The following is a 21,335-nucleotide window of genomic DNA, read 5'->3' as shown; positions in this document are numbered from 1 at the left end:
GCACTTTAGGTCTTCTTTTCCAAAGTCCACATGCTATTTTTAGCTAGGTGTAAACGAGGAAAAAAGCAATGTTGCTAATTTTAGGCAATTTTCAAATTTAGTAGTTTGAGGTCATACCTGACACAGGCCTAGTACACAAGGTCTCTATAACATCAAGAAAAAGTTAGAACTCATAAAGAGTCTCTAAGCTCAAAGAAAATGCCAGGTGTGGATAACTTTTGGCCATGCATGGACAACTCTAAGAAAATGCCAGACAAGGTCAATTTATACATCTCATAACTCGGTCATCCCTTGTTTACATCGTGTGTAGCTCATTAGAGCGAAAAAAATCATAAGTTGTGATTGCAAAAAACCGCTCGGGTGGGCAAAATTACAAAGTGACCCAAATTAATAAAACAATGGCCATCATTGATTTTGATTGACCATTAAAATTTGAATTAAAAAAAAGCCATGTACGGGAAGGGTGTGTCTCAGCTTAACCTTATGTTGGTTAAAAATTCAAAATCACTGGTTGAGATTTTCAAGAAAAGGAGTTAAATCGATTGAAAAAAATGTAATAATAGTGTGAAATTTTATACTTGGCAGCAAGAATAGAAGATGGAGTGTCACAAGTGTGTACGTTCTCTGGAACAAGTTGCCCCACTAATAACTACTAGTGGAAACCCGTTTGCAGCAGTTTGTCCCCCCTTGTACACTTACGAGGTGATAAAATGAAACGGCCACACAGAGATTGACACACGGGTGTGGCAAAGTGAGAATAATAGTGTAAAGAATCGAGATATTTCTCGAAATAGGAGGACTAAAAATAAAAATTGTCAAGTAGAAGCATGATCTAAGACGCCAGCTCTCAAAAATATCAAGCAAAGGTGGGCCCCCATTCCTTCAGAGAACAATTTTCAACAGATCATTTTCGCCTCTTCTGTTTAGTTTCTTCTCGGTTCTCTCGTCAAGCAGTCGAGGCCCTGCGTCTTCTGCGTTCACCCTCATTTTTCTGTGTAGCACCTAGGTCCACGATAAGAATACACGCTCTGCCTTTCTCTTTACCTGGGTCCCCGCTCCCGCTTTCTCAAAAAATGTATTCCCTGTGATTTTACTGACGATTTTTTGTTATGTGGTTTGTCGGATGGGTTACACAGAGAAAATGGAGGCCTCTGAAGCTGCTACAAGGAGGATGAATCGCATAGCAGGTCACATCCATGCAATCCAGCAAAGCTCTTGCAATCCTTCCTTAGCAACCGTGGTGGGTTTCTCATTTTATCTTCAAGTAGCCTTGTTTTGCCTCATAGCGTAATAGCTTCAGTTTTCTTCTTATGAGTGATTCATAGAAACATGCTACGCATCCTGTATGCATTAAGGATGTGGGTTCTCTCAACCCATCAATACGTGCCATGCTAAATTAAGGCTTTGTACCAACACCTGTCAACTCTCTTCCTTTTAACCTAGGATTATGGCCAGCTCATTGGTGCTTTGTCTGACCATGCCACTTAGCCCCTCAATCAAAGATCGACTATTTTCCGTCCATATCCATGGTCTCAAGATCGCTGGAGAGCATTGCAACATGTGATTGCCAGATGTGGAAAGAAGTAAGGAGGCAATTTGTAGGTCTTCAGCAGCTTAAAATGAGTACTTGCATGGTTATTGATTAAAAGTCTGCAAACTGAGGCTTTTTATACACAAACCTCCGCTGGGTTGGGGGTTGGATGAGGGAGCTCCAATGTTCTAAGCTGAGAGACCCTGGGTGCAAATTTGCATCTGAAGGGCCTGACTGATTTGTGTGCATTCTTAATCCAAGGCCTCACGAAACTCCATCCAACGTGAGTAAATGGGGAAGGCTGTAACGGTGTGAAGATGGTGGCTTGAAAACCAGCATATGATGTCTGCTAGTGATGGAAGGCTCAGAGGAAAGCATTGTTGTTGGTCAAATGTGAAAGCTTTGAACATTTTTTTTTCACTCGATTTTGCAGGCTGCTTTGTTTCATCTTTTTGATTGTTCATTTGAAATCTCATTAAATGTAGTCGTGTTTTGATTAAATTCATTCTACGGAATTTTTTACTACTGACTTTGAACATGATGGATGAGAGAGAGAGAGAGAGAGAGAGAGAGAGAGAGAGAGATTTGCAAAAGGTCCAATGGGCCTATGAGAGCAAAAAGGTAGGAGAGAGAGAGAGAGACATTTGCAAAAGGTCCAATGGGCCTATGAGACCAAAAAGGTAGTAGAATGTGTCTGTGATGAATCTGAACCATGAAAAAAAGAAAAGAAAAAAGAAACTAGCTACACAAGCCATAGCATCCCTGTGAGTCTACATAAGAGAGAGAGAGAGAGAGAGAGAGAGAGAGAGAGAGTTCTATTGAACATCTTGTTACAAAATCTGGTGATAGATGAAATGAAATGGATAAAAAAACCTTGTCTACCTTGGGCTGTACATACATCAATCATGTCAGCGTTGGCGCCTATGCCTACAAGGTAAGTTACATCCACTGCTAGGGGATGATGGTTCTGATGTTGAAGTAGATTTCGGATCTGGAGTTGTCGCATAGAAGGGCCTCTCCTCTGTGGTCGGATTTGGCAAGCCGTCTCCATAGTAACTCCCTATTGGGCATGTGCTTAGGATAAGGCACTAGTGGGTGTTGTTAGCACATTCATCCCTAGTTTCTGCCCATTTCTGGTGTCCTTTTGGTCCCTTTTGCATGGCCCTTGATTGTGGGCTGGCCACCCCTATTTTCCATATTTTTTTGGGATTTTTCCTAGCCCATTTGGTATTTTACCAGTCGGCCAGCTCCTCTGCTCCGGTCGGCCAGCTTATTCAGCCCCAGTCGGCCAGCACTACCTCACTTATGGGACTAGTGTCTCTTGCTTGGGACTGGCTTCTCACTTTTCATTCACTCTTGTACATATTTTGCTCCCTCACTTATGAGACTAGTGTCTCTTGCTTGGGACTGTTTTGCTTCAGTATATTCAGCATAGTTGCTCCATATCTCTCTCTCTCTTTTGCACTCTCTATTCAGCACACTCTAGTGCCCTTTTGCTTCCGCTCTGTGCACTCTTTCATGGTATCATTGCTCCCGGTTCAGCGACTCCTCTGCTGCCTCAGATTCAGCCCCATTTTCCGCACTTTCTCCTCTGCGTTTTTCTCAGATTTGCAGCCTCTTTGTTGCTGGGTTTTCTGGACAGCATCTGCTGATCACTTCCTCTTCAGATCGGCTTCACCGCTTGCAGCCATCAGGTAATTTTCTGATCAGTGTTTCATTCCACGTGGAGTTTGGATATAGGCGGCCTGTTTTTTCAGGACAGCAGCCCTTCTTTTTCTGCGTTTTCCTCTCCGGTGGTCATTCCCTAGTGCAGAGGGGGATTGTGGTGGTTCGAGCTTTGGTGGCACCCTTGGTACCTGTGGAGGACACTTCTTCTTCTGAGATTGTGCGTTTTTTTGAGGAGAGCCCAAGCTACTATCCTTGTTGATGCCTTTCCCTCTTGCACCCTCTTACAGCATGTTCCCAGGCCTTGTGTGGCTGCCTTTCCTCTCTATATCAAATCTGCATTTTTTGCTTCCCTCTTCTGGTGACCTCAAGTTGGAGGTACAGTCGATAGTAGCCTTTGCGATTTATGCTACAGGAGGATTTTTCGGGTGTTGTCCAGCCTCTTAGGGCTGCGTTTTGGTGGGAGGAAGGGCCATATATCAGTGTTTTTTGATTTGGATAGTTTTATCTTATGAGGGTTACTTCTATTCTCAGGGATTATGGTTTGATGGAGTGTCTCTCGTACAAGAATCGGTGCTTGCCGAACCTTGCCTTTGCGGAGGACGTGTGTCGGTGGAGGAAGACTGACAGATAGATCTATGGCTTTCTTCTCTTGAATTGTCAGGATTTGGTTCTCCGACACTTCATCTATGCTCTTGATGATGCTTCTACTTTCTATGTGTGGCAGTTGCTTTGTGACTTGTATGGTGATGCCAGTGATCGGCAGATGGTTTCTGTTCGTGGGTGCTATGCACCCAGTGATCTTGTGGATACTTCTTTTGGAGATGTTCTTGCAGCGAAGGATAGTGGGCCAGTTTTGCTCACTGCATCTGAGGAGTTTGTTTCTCTTGTTGCCTTGCCTTCAGTTTCTGTGCACACTTCTCCTTGCTTGGATGATATCTTTGGTAATGTTTTTGAGGCAGATAGTGGGATATCTTTGCTCACAGCTTTCGAGGGGGATTTGTCTCCTATTGCTTCGCCTTCGACTCTTTCTTCAACAACCAGTGACCAGGATGTGTTGCTGGTCCCTTTGCCTTCTATGGAGGAGCCTGCTTGTACGCTGTGTGATGCTATTGAGGAGGCTACTACTACTTTAGTTACCACTACTATGAATGTTCCTCTTTCCCTTACTCTGTGTGAGGATTCTGGATTGTGGTCAGGTGTGTCCGTGACCGTGCCTGGGACACAGTGGTACTTCCAGGTCTTGAAGGATTGGGATTTGGATTTGGATTTGGTTGGGCTTGTGGAATCCCGACATCAGTTTTTAGAGGGGGCAGTTGAGTTCTTACATCTGGCAATGCCGACCTTCGAGGAGGATGCTATTGTACAGCATTTGGCTACTCTTGGTACAGAGTTGGAGCAGATGGACTCTTTCTTTTGAGGGTATTATCTTCTTGGAGCTACAAGCTTCTAGGGATTTCTGTGGCACTATGTTTACATTTGGGTTTGGCACCGATATTTGGAGCAGCACGACGTAACCTACATGGTTGTTTTCTTCTAGAGGAACAGTGTACCTGGCAGCTTGTTTTGTTGCTTTTGTAGTTGAGTTGCTGTGGAGATTGCTTGTGGAGCTTTCCTGGTATCTGTTGTTGCTGCATTCTTTTGTCTTTGACAGAGGACGACTTCTTCGGCTTCTCAGAGTTTGTTCAGCATTTGGTGCTGAGAGGAGGTGTTAGCACATTCATCCCCAGTTTCTGCCCATTTCTGGTGTCCTTTTGGCCCTTTTGCATGGCCCTTGATTGTGGGCTGGCCACCCCTATTTTCCATATTTTTCTGGGATTTTTCCCAGTCCATTTGGTATTTTACCAGTCGGCCAGGTTATTCAGCCCCAGTCAGCAAGCACTACCCACCTATAAATAGGTGGGGTTGGCCTCTCACTTTTCATTCAGGCTTGTACATATTTTGCTCTCTCACTTATGAGACTAGTGTCTCTTGCTTGGGGCTGTTTGCTTCAGTATATTCAGCATAGTTGCTCCATATCTCTCTCTCTCTCTCTTGCACTCTCTATTCAGCACACTCTAGTGCCCTTTTGCTTCCGCTCTGTGCACTCTTTCAGGTGTGCTTGGGCTGAATATCCTCTTGTTCATGGGCACGCCGTCTAGTCACCTCATGTGGTGTTTGGGTAAAGTACAGTGAGGATTCTTTATGAAGTGTTTCCTGTTAGTCTTTGTGCTCAGCATAGCCTATCTCGGTGATGATGCGTCTCCAAGAGAAATAGGCCTAGACATTGCTAGTCATCTGTTATGTACCTAACACTAATCCTCAGGATTAGGTCCGAATCTTAGCAAGTTTGGGGATCCTTGAGATTAGGGAGAAGGCTGCAGGTACATCATAGGTGGCTAGGGTTCATTATCGTTGATAATCCATGGTTATTGGCCATTTAGGATGGTTATTTATCGTGGCAGTAGTCACTATAAAAGGGGCTTATGGGTTATTGTGTTGATATGTTGTCTCACTTGACAGTTGGTCTCTGCTTGGACGAGAGTAGTCTTAGTAAGTTAGTGGGCCTACTAAGGGTCCCTTAGGAGACGCGCTCTGGTGGTATGGGATGCAAGCGCTGATTGGCTTGGCGTGTGAGAGTGGAGCCTTAGCCCTTGGCTCTGGGGAGATTTTAGATGGAATCTATGGTTGGGAGGTGAGTTTGCTTGCACCCTTCTGGGTGTTCTAACCTTGTGTGTTTAGCTTGTGTATTAGGTGATCTTAAGGAGGGAGCTTTATGCTCGATTGTGGAGAGCTTCTGTGCATACATGGGGATTGATCATGGATACATGTGTACATAGTTTAACTAGGCGGGTTGCAAGGGTTTTAACAGTGCACTGAACACTCTTGTGTACTAGGCAGACAGCACCAGAGTCGGCACTGTGTTGAGAAATCTTACTTTGAGGAGCAAATGGCCAAACTCCAGGCAGATTTGTAGGGTGACATTCAATAGTTTCGGAAGCAGGTGTTCCTCCTTCAAAGGGAAGTGATTGGATCAGCTTGTACTCTAGGTATGGTGAAACTTCGTGAGGAACTGTCCTAGTCTTCGGCCTGAGCCATGCTTGAAACGGTGCAGAAGGATCTGTTCTGGAACCATAATTTCTGCTTCATCCACAATGTCTGGTTTCGCTTCGTCTTTGACCTCTGAAGGGAGTGGACCTGCATATGGGTTTAACCAACTGACATAAAATACATCGTGCATAGTCCAACTCGGAGGTAGCTTTAACTGCATAGACACCTCATTAATCTTTTTCCGGATGGGAAAAGGTCCGAAGCTCCTGAAAGACAACTTTGGGCATCGCTTGCCCACCTGCTTCAATCTTTGCTTCATAATCCGAAGATAAACTTAATCCCCTTCTGAAAACTTCATATTCCTTTGGTCTTTATTGGTGTGTCGAGTGTAGGCCTCTTGCGCTTTAGCCAATCTGTCTTTTACTTACTCTAAGATCTCCTGATAAGACTCCGTCACTCTGTTCGCCATCGGTATTGAAGACGAAGTCCTGGTTAACGACGACTAGAAAGGTCTTTCAAACGCTGCCTCATATGGAGTCCTGCCAATAGCTGAAGAAAAAGAATCATTCAAAACAGCTTGAACTAAAGGCAAATACGATTCCCACTTACCTTGCTGATCGTGGACATAACACTTTAGCACATCAAAGGCCAACTGGTTGTATATCTTTGTCTGGCCATCTGTCTGTGGGTGGAATGCACTGGAAAAATTCAACTTAGTACCAAAATTATCAAACAATGCCCTCCAAAAATGACTGGTAAACTTGGCATCTCGGTCTGACACTATGGTTCTAGGAATCCCGCCAATGGGGCACCAATGTCGAATGAACAATTGGGCAACATCCTCAGCGGTTACATTGGCCCTGCAAGGAATAAGCATAACAAATTTGCTAAACCTATCAACAATAATTAAGCATTGTGTATTACGCTTACTCGGACTGGGAGGCAGATTTGTGACAAAGTCCATCGAAATGTCCTGGAAAGGACCCTCAGGAATTCGCAAGGGCTATAACAACCCTATCTTCTTTCCACGAGGAGCCTTCACCTTTTGATAAATGTCACAGCGTTGTACATATGTAAACACATCACGCCTCATCTTTGGCCAATAGTATTGGCGTTCTAATTTCTCCAGAGTCGAATTCATGCCCCTATGACCACCTATAATGGCGTCATGGGCATCATGGAGAAGAGCTGCCCGGAATAACTTCATGACACATAGTCGGCCTTTGTAGAAAATCCAACCATCGCGTATCAGAAAATGGCATGGTCCTGTGGCATCCAATGCCTGTTTCCACTCAGTACCGAATTTCTCGGAATCCGCGTACGTGTGCTTCATGTCCTCTAGCCCTGTACCAACAAGGTCAAGTCTAGTGGTCTGAATCGTAGACACTTGTCCCTTTCTGCTCAAAGCGTCGGCCATTGGATTGGCCTTTCCTGGAAGATACTCAATCATACCATCGAACTGCTGGAATATCCGACTCCAGCGGTGTTGTCGATCACTCCACTGTGCACTTGGCGTTGTCTGAATCCAGCGTAATGCACTGATGGTCAGTGCGAACCTCGAAGTCACGGCCATACAGGAAATGTTTTCAATGTTTCAAGGCCTGTATTACTGCTAGGAGTTCACGATCATAAACTGAGTAGTTCTTCTCGGCGGGCAGTAACTTACGAGACATGTAAGCTACTAGATGACCATTCTGTTGCAATACACCTCCGATTGCGATGTTACTCGCATTGGTGATCACCTGAAATGGATCATCCCACGAGGCAAGTGCTAATTAAGGTGCTTTTGACAAAGCCACCTTGAGGTTCTGGAATGCCTCCAACGCTCGTGGAGTCATTCGAATCTTTTGCCTTCTTGTTTTCACCCCCTTTAGCAGATTGGTGAGATCTGCCGAGAGGTCAGAAAACTTGTCGATGTGGGTGGAATATGCTTGGCATATACCCACAAATGAGCTAATGTCATAGGCCGTCTGAGGTTCTTTCCAGTTGACAATCTCGGCCACTTTAGTTGGATCAAGTCGAATGCCTTCAGCACTAATTATATATCCCAAGTAATGCACCTAGACACAGATAAAATTCTGACTTCTTTTCATTGACGTACAGCTCTTTGCTTTCCAGCAACTTAAGAACTTTCTCCACATCGTCATGCTGCTCAACCGTAGCTGAAAATATTAGTATGTCGTCCAAAAATATGAACACACACTTTCCAATCAACTCCCGGAAAACACGCATCATCATGCGATTAAAAATGCTGGGGCGTTCGTCAAACCAAATGGCATGACCACAAATTCATAGTGGGCCCGTTCTGTACGGAAGGCTGTCTTGGGGATGTCCCCCTCCACAATCCGCACCTGGTGGTACCCACTCTTTAAATCCAGTTTTGAGAACACCTTTGCTCCATTCAGCCTCTCGAGAATATAGTCAATTCGAGGCATCGGGAATATGCTCTTGATAGTCAGCTTGTTGAGTGCACGATAATCGACACACAAACGGGAAGACCCATCCTTTTTCTTGACAAATAAGATCGGTGCTGCGAATGGCGACACGCTGGGGCGGATGAAGCCAGATTGCAACAATTCTTGGAGTTGGCGGTCCAACTCCGATTCCATTGCCTTAGAAAGGCGATACGGAAACTTGCTCGGGGGTTCCGAGCCTGGGAGGAGGTCAATCCTGTGATCCTCCGATCTGGACGGGGGAGCTGGGGAGGGAGGCTGTCCCGAAGAAAAATCTTCTGGAACTTTTCATGGAGAACCGAGTACTTCTCGGAAGCATTGGCCACCGTCTGGGCTGTTTGGATGTAAATCATCGCACACTGCGCGCCTTTCTTGACTGCTCGCTTAGCCTGTAAATGGCTTATGAGCGGAAAGTTCGGAATACCTGGCTCACACTTAATGGTCACTGGGGCGTTTGACACATTCCGATTGATCTGGAACGTGTGCTTGTCCCACTTGACATCAGGGAGAAACTTGTGAAACCAATGAATACCCAAAATTATGTCTGCCCCTCCTACAAGAGGGGCAACCATAAAATTACGCACAAACTCTATGCCTTGAATCACTAACTTAGCACATAGAGCTTCATACTTGACGCTCGTTGTCGTACCTGTGCTAAAACCCTCAACCTGTTTGTCCACCGAAGTCAGCTTGAAACGGGCACGCCTAGCGGCCTGTTCCGTGACCAAATCCTCCGTGCTGCCGCTGTCAAACAAAACAACGACTCTCTGGCCACCTATGTAGCCAAAGGACTTGAGCAATTCGTTGCGCTCATACTCCTAGTCATGGGCGCCCTTCTGCATATCTTCGAGCTCCCGGCTAATAATTGCTCCAACTGAAGCACCGGGGTTTGAAGAACTAGGGTTAGCCGCTGGGGTCTGGGAGTTGAGCTCACCACGGAAGCTGTGGAGGCGGCGGCGGCGGCGGGCTTTGGAGGCTTCTTAGGACAATCCTGAGAAGTATGTCCTGAGAAGTATGTCCTTTTGTATGACAAAAGAAACATTTACCCTCCTCCTTGTACTGAGAAAGCTCCTCAGCACTCAACTTGCCACCCGTCTTGCCTGCCTCCGCTTTCTGGTCTGGAGTAAGCTTTGACGCATTGTTCGAGTTCTTGGAGCCAGAGGCTCCCGGGCTCTGTCCTGGGGAAGACCCCATCTGGTTCTGGCTTTTGCTCCCCGAGGCGGTAGCCCTGGGAGAAGCCGACTGGGAAGTCTTGGGCTTGCCACCATTATGTTTCATTTCTGCACTCTGTGCAAGCGAGAGTGCGTCCTCAAAGGTGACTGGCCTAAACATGCGTACCTCCCATTGGATTTGCGTGTCCAGGCCATACAAAAACTACCCTTTCTTGTCTGTATCAGATAAGCCTGATTGCAAACATAAAGTCAAAATTTTATTGGCAAACTGAAGGACTGGTTGCGCGTTCTGACGTGCTTTCCTGAACTGGTCTTCGAGTCGCTCAAGGTAGTGGGGCGGTAGAAATCGCTGCTTAAGGTCGCGGACAAACTCCTCCCACACATAAGCTGCCATACCTGCTCTAGTGTGGGCATGAGCCCACTGAGCCCACCAAGAAATGGCCTCACCTTCCAAGTATCAACTGGCTAAGATCACTCTGTCAGTATCTGTTTTCCTAACTGCGGCAAAGTAAGCTTCAAATTGATTGTTGGTGTTGGACTCATACACTCACACACACAAACCTGCACATTAGGGTTAGGTGCAGGATGGAGAAGCTCACACACAGAAATGAGAGAGAGAGAGAGAGCCAAAAGTGTGGTATCCACAAAATGCAAGTCAACCCTTGCATGTGTGCCACATCCATATAATATAGAAGTACAAAATATTATATGTTAGAGTGTCCTTTCACACTTGACATCCAAGGGGAAAAACCACATGGGAAAAAGTGCCCTTGGTTAAGCCTTGTTCACACATAGCACTACCATAAGTGAGCATATGCCTGCAAATCCCCCCTTAGTGTGGAAGTGTGAACCTATACAAGGTAGCAGATCACTCTCTGTATGAGAGTAAGCCCAAAGCTTTGCGGAAAGCTTCAAACTTTTCTCGAGGTAAAGCCTTTGTGAATAGATCTGCAACATTATCCTGTGTAGGGCAGTAAGATAAACTGATCTCCCCTGCATGTAGCCTCTCTCTGACATAGTGATAATGAATCTCAATGTGCTTGGTACGTGCATGAAATACTGGATTTCGTGCCACGGTCATAGCACTCTGGCTATCAGTGAGAATGGTGGTGGGTGTCTGTTGACACTCACGAAGATTAGCCAATAGTCTCCTCAACCATACACAATCTACTGTAGCTGTGAAGACTGCCTTGTACTCAGCCTCACAAGTAGATGTGGCAACAGTGGGTTGCTTTTTACTCAACCAAGATATGCATGAACTGCCAAGAAAAAAACAATTCCCACTGGTGGATTGCCTGGTATCATAATCACCAGCCCAATCTGAATCACTGTATTCATAAAGCTGCAAGCTGCCCCCCCGGGATAGAACAAACCAAGATCTAGGGTACCCTTAAGATAACGAAAAATGCGTTTGACTGCTTGCCAATGCTTTGTGCCTGGGCTGTGCATGAATTTGCTCAACAAAGACACCCCAAAAGATATGTTTGGCCTCGTGTTACACAAGTAAATGAGACATCCCACTGCCTGGCTGTAAATGCCGGCCTCAAAAGGCTCTCCAATATCATGCATAGTAAGCCGTACACCTGGTTCTACTGGAGTAGAAATGAGCTTACATTCATCCATGTGAAACCTTTTTAGCAAACTTTTTATGTACTTAGTTTGCTGCATAACAATGCCATCATCTGTATGCATAAACTGTATGCCGAGATAGTAGTGTAAAGGCCCCAAATCTGACATATCAAATTCAGCTTTCAAATCAGCTTTGAAATCTGAAATTTGTGCTTTGCTAGTACCTGTAATGAGCATGTCATCTACATACAAGATGACTATGAGAATATCGGCATCGGTTTTCTTCACATACAATGTGCTTTCAGCTGGACTATTCACATAACCTTGGCTGGTTAGATGAGCATGTATCCTATCATACCAAGCTCTTGGAGGTTCCTTTAACCCATACAATGCTTTGTGTAACCTGCATACTTTATGTTCCTCACCAGGAACTACAAAACCAATGGGCTGATTTACATATACTTCCTCCTGTAAATCCCCATTTAAGAATGCAGTTTTGATGTCCAATTGATGCACTTTCCATCCTTTATGTGCAGCCAATGCAATGACTGATCTTATTGTGGTCATTTCTCGAAGAAGGAGCAAAAGTCTCTTCATAATCTATTCCCTTTTTCTGGGAGTAGCCTTTAGCCACAAGTCTTGCTTTGTACCTGTCAATAGTACCATCAGACTTTCTTTTGACTTTGTACACCCACTTTGTTCCAATGACATGCTTGCCTTTAGGCAATTCCACAAGATCCCAAGTATTGTTCTTCATGATAGAAGAGATTTCAGCTTGCATAGCTTGCACCCAATGCTCATTCACATGTGCTTCTTCATAAGAAGAAGGCTCTTCTGAATCAAAGAGACCACCCATTGCTAATGCAGACTCCCCACGATGTATATTCAAAGCATGGCTGGAACTAGCCCTTGTTCTACCTGTGAGTGGAGCTCTAAGTTTGCTTTCTTGCAAAGTTTTCAGCAACCATCTTGGCACTGACTTGGCTGTGTCTATGGCTGTTTGCTCTTCCCTGACAAGATCTTCCACTTCTTCCATAGAAGGGGGCTGAATGGCTGGCTGTTCCACATGTTCTACATGAGGATTTTCTTGTGTAGGGGCTGGCTGATCTAAATCCCCCCTAATTGCAATGGGTAAAAGTCCATCAAACATGTCCTGTATGCCTGTATCATTGCTTTTATACAAGCTGTACATGGGCTGTTCTGAATTTTCAGCAAATACCACATCTCTATTGACAAAAATCCTTCGTGTAGTTGGATTATAAAGACGGTATCCTTTGCTCTCATTGCTGTAGCCCACAAAAATGCATTTCATTGCTTTGTCATCTAGCTTTGTTCGGAGTTGTTCTGGCAGGTGTGCATATGCCAAACACCCAAGTGTACGCATATAGTTCACTGTTGGCTTTCGGCTTTACCAAGCCTCAAATGGTGTTATGGTTTCCAAAGCTTTTGTTGGACACCTGTTCAACACATGAGTTGCACACATTATAGCTTCCATCCAAAATTTGTGAGGCAACTTTTGTGCTTTCACCATGCATCTTGCCATCTCCATGAGAGATCTATTTTTCCTTTCAGCTACACCATTCTGTTGCGGTGTATAAGGCACAATACATTGGTGTTTGATGCCCTTTTGAAGCATATAATCCTTGAATGCATTTGACATGTATTCTCCACCTCTATCTGAGCGGAGTGTTTGGACTTTACATCCACACATATTTTCAGCCATTGCTACAAAGTGTCGAAAGCATTTAAACACATCTGCTTTCGCTTTCAAGGGGTAAGCCCAAGCAAACCTGGAGTAGTCATCAATGAATGTGACGAAGTAAAGATGCCCCCTATGGATGGTGTCCGCATTGGACCACATACATCACTATGTATGAGCTGTAATTTACTTTCAGCTCTAACAGCTTCATCTTTGGGGAATGGTTTTCGTTGCATCTTTCCCAAAATACACCCCCCACATACATGTCTTGGTGGAGACTCAAGAGGCGGCATATTATCAACCATATGATGCTTCTGCAAAAGCATCGAACTCTGAAAATTTACCTGCCCAAAACGAGCATGCCATAGCTCTGCATCATGCATAGTAGGAGTGTGGGCAGCCACTGTATTTGCATCATAAGTACGCTTGTCATAGCTGTCCAGCTTTTACAAGCCTTTGTATCGTGTTCCAGAAGTGACTATTTCATAACCCTTTGATGGGTCTTTTACCAAACACTTCCCATCTTCAAATTCAACCTTTAAACCTTGGTCGTTTATGGCTGAGACGGAGAGGAGATTTTTCTTTATCCCTGGAACATACAATACATTTTTCATACATATATTTGCACCATTGGCTGCAATAAGTATGACATTGCCAATTTCCTTTACTGGATATGTGGTATGATCTGCACATGATACAGTGCGGCCATTTGAAGCATAAACCAAGTGCTGAAATACATCTTTGCATGAAGTGATGTGGCTCGAAGCACCACTATCAAAATACCATGATGCATTCCGTCTGTCAGATGCAATGCAAGACATATCAGTGTCTGAAGCACTTGGTGTGCCACTAGTGCATGTGACCAAAAAAGTGTACTTTTCTTGGATTACATTAGCTGATTGCTGTGCTTTGTCATCAGAAGAGTCTGCTACTGCATTGCCTGCTTCTTTCCTTTTCTCTTTTGCAATCCGCTTCCTACATTCACTGATGTAGTGTCCAGGCTTATGGCAGTAGTGACATTTGCCCTTCTTTTTGGGCTTGTTTGCATCCCCTTTGTCAGACTTTTCACCACCAGAAGAGGGCTGTCCATGACCAGCCTTGCTAGACTGTTGTCCCCCATGCTTAAAGCTCTTTGCTTTACCCTTATCCTTGGCTGTAAATGCCTTGTCTCCACCACGGTTGCTCGATAAGTTTGCTCTTGTTTGCTCTTCCTGCAAGAGTAAACCCATCAGCTCTTCAAAAGTGACGGGATCACCACCTCCTCTCATTGAGAGGTTGAGAGAGGTGTGAAAGCCCAAGTAGGAAGGTGGTAAAGAATGAAGAGTGTTGGTGATCATCTGTCTGTCTGGGATAACCTCATCAATGTTGAGCAATTGTTCCTGCAAATCTTTCACTTTGGTGAGATGATCTGCCATGGAGTCACCCTCATCCATAGAAAGAAGATCCAATTGCCTCTTCAAGTAGGCAACTCTTGCCTTGTTGCGTACCTGATACATTGCTTCCAATGTGTCCCATGCAAGCTTCGATGTCTTGCAAGAACGAATGTGCGGAATAATAGTCCTTTTCATTGAAAGGGCTATCAATGACATGGCCTGTGCATCTCTAGAGTCCCATCTCTTCTGCTCTTGTGTGGGAGCTGGTTCTACATCAGGAGCTCTTTGAGCACCTCCCCTTTGAGGCGTGGCTGGCTGTATGGTAAGTGGGCGTGTGTCAGCACCACACACGATACCCCAAAGCCCTTTGGCACCAGCAAATTACGGATCATGAAACTCTAGAGGGAGTAGTTAGATCCATCCAACTTGTCCTCTTGGGTGAGCACACCAAATAGATCTGTAGCATTCTGTGCCATATCAACAAAATATACCTGCAAGCAAACCAAGCACCAATGTGTATTGCCAGGCAACCAAATGTCTTGTGCAAATGTATGCCTGCAAACCAAAGCAAGTGTAAACCTGCACCAAATTGTCCAATTACACACAATGCGTATACATACGCGACAAATCACAGCTGTAATGCCCAATTACATGCTCCAATATGAAAATCCCCAATTTTTATGCACTCCAATCGCTTCAATGTGCATCTAATTGGCCAATTTTCAGAGAAGCCCCAAATTTTTGCAAATGAAAGAGGTTCAATTTGCTGATTTTGACCTCAATTTTGAAAACCCCCAAATTGCAAGCAAAGCAACATGCCCAATTTTTTCAATTTGTCTTGTAATTGAGAAATCCCCCAAATCGCCTGAACCCTTCACCACATGCACTGTAGTGTCTGCAAAATCTGCATATTTTCACCACATGCATTGTAGTGTCTGCAAAATTGTATCTGACCTGCACTGAAATGGCTGCAAAATTTGTATTTGTGTTTGAACAAAAATGTGTACAGAGAATACCTTCAGGCAAGGGCAGGACGTGTGAAGCAGGTGCTAGGTGGGGAGCAGACAGGCGCGTATGTTGAGGGGCCTGCAGCCAAGCGCAGGCGTGAAGATGGAGCAAGAGGGAGCTGCACAGTTGATGAGGAGTAGTAAACGGAGGCGGCAGGTGTAGGGCGAGTACCGAGGGGCGTAGGCGCAGGACGAGCAGAGGTCGCAGGTAGGCCGGAACGGGTTGGGGAACCGGAACGGAGCAGCAGCGTTGACGGCGGCTCTGGGCGGCCGGAATGCAATGTCGAAGGCGGCTATAGGCGGCCGGAGCGGAACAGCGAGGGCGGCCGGAACGGAACCGCGACGGAGCGGGGGGCGCTGCTGGGCGGCGGAGGGCCTAAGCGCATTATCGCTGCCGGTTGTGCAGGGAGGTGCCGCCCGTGGGCTGAGTGGCGGTGGTAGGCTCCCCACTAGTGCCGTCGGCTTTTGGTGGCCGGAACTCGCGGACAAAACTGTTGGACGGACAGTGACGGAATTCTGCAGGCGTTGCTGCAGGTTTTCTTCCAGGGGCAGAATTCCAGGGCCAGCTACCTGCTCTGATACCAATTGTTGGTGTTGGACTCACACACACACACACAAACCTGCACATTAGGGTTAGGTACAGGATGGAGAAGCTCACACACAGAAATAAGAGAGAGAGAGAGAGAGAGAGCCAAAAGTGTGGTATCCACAAAATGCAAGTCAACCCTTGCATGTGTGCCACATCCATATAATATAGAAGTACAAAATATTATATGTTGAGAGTGTCCTTTCACACTTGATATCCAAGGGAAAAAACCACATGGGAAAAAGTGCCCTTGGTTAAGCCTTGTTCACACATAACACTACCATAAGTGAGCATATGCCTACATTGATGTAACCTTGAATAAAGAGTTGTGGGATCGAGTTTACCATTATACTTACTGAAGTTCATTTTCTCGGGAAAATGATTCGAGGGCGCCGCCGGTGTCAATCTGGCGTCCAATGCTCTGAGGTAACGCTCGTGTTCCACGCGTCGCATGGCGTCGTCTTCTCGTTGTTGGATCTCCAATGCACGCATCTGCAACTCAAGCAAGGAGCTTGGCTGCGGCTGTGACCCCGCAAGAGGGTCCTTGTATCGAGGATCTGGTATCTGGGATACGGAAGGAGAGGGAGGAGGAGATGGAAAATGCGACAGTGGAGAGCGGGCACGCTCCTCCAAAGCCAAGATCTGCGCCTTCTGCTCATCCAACTTGGCGGTCTGTGATGCGATTGCTCGCATCATCTGCTGGAACATGTTTGTGGCACTCAAGCCTGGTGCCCTAGCTGGGCTGCCTGGTGCACTCTGGTCCCATGGTTCTTGGTCTCTCTCGTCATCGAAGCTCACCATAGCAGGAAAATGCAATTCCTTTCCGGAACGCAATCTGACCATCCACTATCTGTGTGGGAGGCTTCCGGAGGCTTCCGGAGGCTAAAAACCAACCGTCCTTCGAGGGACAGGAGTCACTCCGAAAGGGGTAGCCCACCGGCGTCTAAAAACCAACCACACGAGCAAGAAAAAATTTTGGTTTCTTTGCTGAATCTTTGTACTTGAAGTAGGCTCCGATACCACTGTAATATGCGGAAGCTTCGGAGAAGAATCGGTAACTGCAATACTCAGAATTCAGCACTCTTTTCGCGACGGAAATTAACGCATAAACTGAAAGGAGAAGTGCAGAAAATAGAGAGAGGGAGGGAGAGGTGGAGAGGACACAGTATTGGGTCCCAATTACCCTCTGTAGGGCCCCCCACCACGGATGGTGTATTTGCTTTATTAGAATGATGAGAAATCTGAAAGAAAATACAGCAATCTTGGACCTTTTCTTGGCTGGGAATACCCTGCCCTTGACCTGAATCCTTCACCCCTTTGCTAAGCACTCTCTTGGCTTTGTCTAGCCTCTTATGCTTAAGCTCTTGGTGGAGAATGAGATGAATGAATGGGATTGTGGCCTCCACTATTTATACTACCCAATCATGAGCAGTCGGCGAGCTGATAAACAGGCAGCCAGCACAAAGGTCCCACGACTGGTGAAAATTCAGCAATAAATGCTGAAAATATTAACATAAAATGCTGCCTTTTTTCCTTAAAAGGCTGGACATGATGCGCCTGCTTCTGATTGGCTGGACACAGCTTTTGCCCACAATCCAAGGGCTGGGTAGCCTGTATGGGCTGCCCCATACATGCCCTACAGCCATATAAAGGCTGTAATCTCTTGGAAATAGCCTTATCTTTGCCCTAGGGCTGTCCTACAGCCCCTCCATGGCTGGTGGGTTCAGCCTGGGCCTTCTTGGCCCTCATGGGGGTGATTCCACACCATTCTCATGCCCACCCTAAGATCCGGGGTAGCCCTATGGGCTGGCCCCTTGTCCTAACCACTATCTACTCAGTGATCTGGCATCCGGTACCATACCAGATACACAGAACCACTGACATCATTCTAGAGGGAGACTCACAGCGCGGACTGGCACTGTTTCATGTGCAGGACAGTGCACACCTGACCTTGGACTCATGTGCAGGACAATGCACACCTGACCTCGGACGACTGAGATGGATCCCTGGCTGACTCGTCCCGGACTGCGCTCACATGGGACTAGTTCACCATCCCAGGTCCTGCACCTTCTGTACAGAAATGTCTACGTGGCATCCAAGTGCGGGATGCGCGTGACATCAGGAAAGCATGGTTTAGAGTCCTATGGGATTGGACATGAATAAACCCAAAGTTGAGAAACCTAAGTCCTACCATGTAGTGGAAGACGATCGATGCGTTGTCTTTTGGTGCCGGGAGGTCTCCACTGCATGGGATGCACATGTGAATCCGCACACTTTTGCATGGGTCCAAGAGTGGCTTGAGAAAACTGATTTCGTGGAACCGGAAATTTGATGGATTTTCTCTCTTAAATGATCAAGCTCCAGGTCACCTGGGAAACTGAGAAAATTTTTGGGTACTTTTAGTACTTTATTGTAAAAAACCCCTTGTTTAATGAAGTAAATTCATGAGGTCTTTTTTGATTGCCAAAATATGGACTCCAAATTTATTTTGCATCTTATTGTGAAATTTTATATGCTCTTTGCCTTTTTCTTGGATGATCATGTTTTAGTCTATGTACTGGTTTACATCTCTCAACCTTCACCCTAAAGACTTGATGCAAAACTATCTGCAACCTCTGAAGGGGGGTGGAGAGTTTATGATTTGAGATGTTGCCTAGCCACATTGTGATCCTTGCAGCCTGGGTAGCCGATTGATTGGAGGCTTAGACCCAGAGGACTGAGGATGGTGGACGACTCAGGTATCTGACCCGATGTGGGTTTGGTTCCAGTGGTCGATACTCTTTTTGATTTTTTCATCTGCAGGGATGGCTCTTTAATCAAGCTCAGAACAGTAGTATCAGATTAAGGAAGGCACATTTGCCCACATTTTATTCATGAATAAAGGAAATCAATAAAACAAAGTGTGATATTGTCAGTGTTCTGAATAGTCAATCCAATTGGTTTTGCAGGTTTGTAGTGTGGGCTCAGGCATTGGACCAGGTAGTAGGAAAGATAGTCGGCTTCTGTATTCCAGGCAGGGCAGTCATACTCAGGCGTTTTACATGAGGGAAAACATAGAACCTCAGGTACCTAGATGCGAATGGGAAGGCTTTTTTAAGAAAATTATTCTTAATTGCAAATTTATTAGTGTTCTGATTAGTCAATCCAAATGGTTTTGCAGGTTTGTAGTGCTAGCTCAGGCATCGGACCAGGTAGTAGGAAAGATAGCCGGCTTCTGTATGCCAGGCAGGGCAGTCATACTCAGGCATTTTATATGAGGGAAAACATAGATTCTCAGGTACCTTAGGTTTGTTTTAGAAAATTATATTTTATTTGAAATTTGTTATTGCTTTAATATATGAACTTAAGGCATATTCCAGTTCTGGCCACCTTGGATTTTTGGTACAGGTAATGCTTTCAGTTGAAAAGGAGGATTCAGCTCCTCAACAAGTCCATAGTTATGGGATCCTGAATTCTCCCCTTCAAACAAAAGGAGATCCTCTCTTTAGCAGGCCATCCTTACACTTCAAGGATGCTAGAGAGTATGGGGGTCTGTCCTCAGATGGACCCCTTTTTTCTAGAAGGGTACAATCTAGTGACGACAAGGCATTGGATCCACAACCTGATCATGGAAAGATGCAACAGTCAATTGATAAGAACACTGGTATATTAATATGCGTTTTGACTTCTTATCAATGCTAGCCTTCATAGATTTAGAAGTGATTGTAATATTGTATTGTGCCCTTTTGTGTAGGACTTGAATGGCTGCCTCGTATGGACATTGCTGAGTCAAGAGCTGCATACGTTGTCACTGTTGAGTTACCTGGTGTCAATGCAGAAAGTATACGTGTAGAGGTGAACAATGATAGGTAAGATGGTGTATTGTGTTTCAATTTTCTTTCTGAGCTAGTGAAGCTGCTTCATCAGCCTTGTGGGGTCTTGTACATTATCCTTGACCAATCCTACATACAAATTTGGGGACTTTTGCAGGCTAATAGTCTTTGGAACACGTGCAACCGAGTGGTGGGTAGATCATAATAAAGGTAGTCAAGAAGCTCTTTATCATCGTAAAGAGCTGGCACAAGGTCCATATAGGGTGCTATGGCCGCTCCCAAAGGACAGTAATACTGAGTTCATTTCTGCAGAGTTTATGTAAGTAATATCTTTCTCTCTGAGATGTGGGCACCTGTGTGCGTATGTACTAGTTTGCATAGAAGCTGTTAGTTTGAATTTCTAATTATGTGCGCCTTTTTGACACAACAGTGATGGCTTTCTCCGGATCCTTGTACCCAAGGTCATGTTGTAAACTGGCAACAAAGCTTTTGAACTGGCTGGGGGAAATTTTGAATTAGGCGTTTGAAAGTGTGGTTAGAACTAATAGGTGGTGTCAAGGGAGGATGATAGTGAAAATACAGTAGTCTCAAGTTTGTACACAGTTTCCCTTTTCTTGGTCTTTTTGATAATGTTTCTTCTTTACAAGAGGTAACTCCATGAAGGAGATTTGTATGAATGCAAATAATTATGTAAAATGTTAAATTTTCAGTTTTCTTCATAAGAAATACATGTCAATTGCATACCACACCTCACACGTGCCCATGCTGATTCAAAAACATATACCACAGCGCCATAAGATTTCGACATATCACCAAGCTGAGAAAGGTTTTAAGTGAGATGTCCCGCAGTTTCTCATGAAGATGTAGTTCTATAGTGACCATTGTTTACGGATCACAGAGGATGCCTTTATTTAGAAACTTGGCTATCCTTACAGACACGTTACCTGCCATGCAGATGTTGATCAGATAGATCTAAGTGTCATCATACTGCTCGAGGGTGCAGATTGGGAGAGTAGAGGGCATTGCGAAAGAGGACAGGACATAGAGATGTGCTCTCCCTAAGACAGCGAGATGGAAAAGCACTCTCTCGAGATGTCCGGTGTACTGTGAGGTATCAGCACTATCTGATGTTTAGTACTATCTGATAGATCTACCTTGACAGAGAGACCTCTGTAGAGAGGCCTTGGGATCTAAGTCTGAGATACTTCACAATCCTCCATTGGCAGTTTTCTTTCTTCCAATCCAGGATGAGGCCATAACACGGCAATCAGGCGGGCTCTTGGACTTGGATGATACTAGCATGCTTATTGGTTAACTTACATGTTGGCACTAGAGCAACTGAGGCTCCCGGTGTCACATTAGAGAGATCTCTCTAGTTATAGCTAGCCCGATGTTGGAAGCCCATCAGATGGAGACAACCTTCCTCATTGCAACTGCA

The 21,335-nt window shown here is 45.3% G+C and overlaps 1 protein-coding gene across 1 annotated transcript; it reads left to right on the top strand.

Annotated features, from left to right (window-relative positions):
* Positions 1–869: 869 nt before the first annotated feature.
* On the top strand, positions 870–20,610 carry LOC147621059 (uncharacterized). Its single transcript, XM_086825310.1, has 8 exons — positions 870–1,006; positions 1,137–1,240; positions 19,034–19,150; positions 19,246–19,362; positions 19,473–19,728; positions 19,819–19,933; positions 20,055–20,216; positions 20,328–20,610. The coding sequence occupies exons 2-8, from the start codon at positions 1,142–1,144 to the stop codon at positions 20,368–20,370; spliced, it is 909 nt and encodes a 302-aa protein (XP_086681436.1). The 5' UTR covers positions 870–1,006; positions 1,137–1,141; the 3' UTR covers positions 20,371–20,610.
* The last annotated feature ends 725 nt before the right edge of the window (positions 20,611–21,335 follow it).

This window comes from Cibotium barometz, chromosome 31 (genome assembly GCF_041138505.1).
Source record: "Cibotium barometz isolate CiBa-2024 chromosome 31, ASM4113850v1, whole genome shotgun sequence".
Taxonomy (NCBI): Eukaryota; Viridiplantae; Streptophyta; class Polypodiopsida; order Cyatheales; family Cibotiaceae; genus Cibotium; species Cibotium barometz.
This window is presented reverse-complemented; position numbering and strand designations above follow the sequence as displayed.

Coding starts and splice junctions, on each gene's coding strand:
- LOC147621059 (XM_086825310.1), top strand. CDS start 1,142: ATGGAGGCCTCTGAAGCTGCTACAAGGAGGATGAATCGCATAGCAGGT. Junction 19,151..19,245: donor GGGAAAACATAGAACCTCAG/GTACCTAGATGC, acceptor ATGGTTTTGCAG/GTTTGTAGTGCTAGCTCAGG. Junction 19,934..20,054: donor GTAGAGGTGAACAATGATAG/GTAAGATGGTGT, acceptor GGACTTTTGCAG/GCTAATAGTCTTTGGAACAC.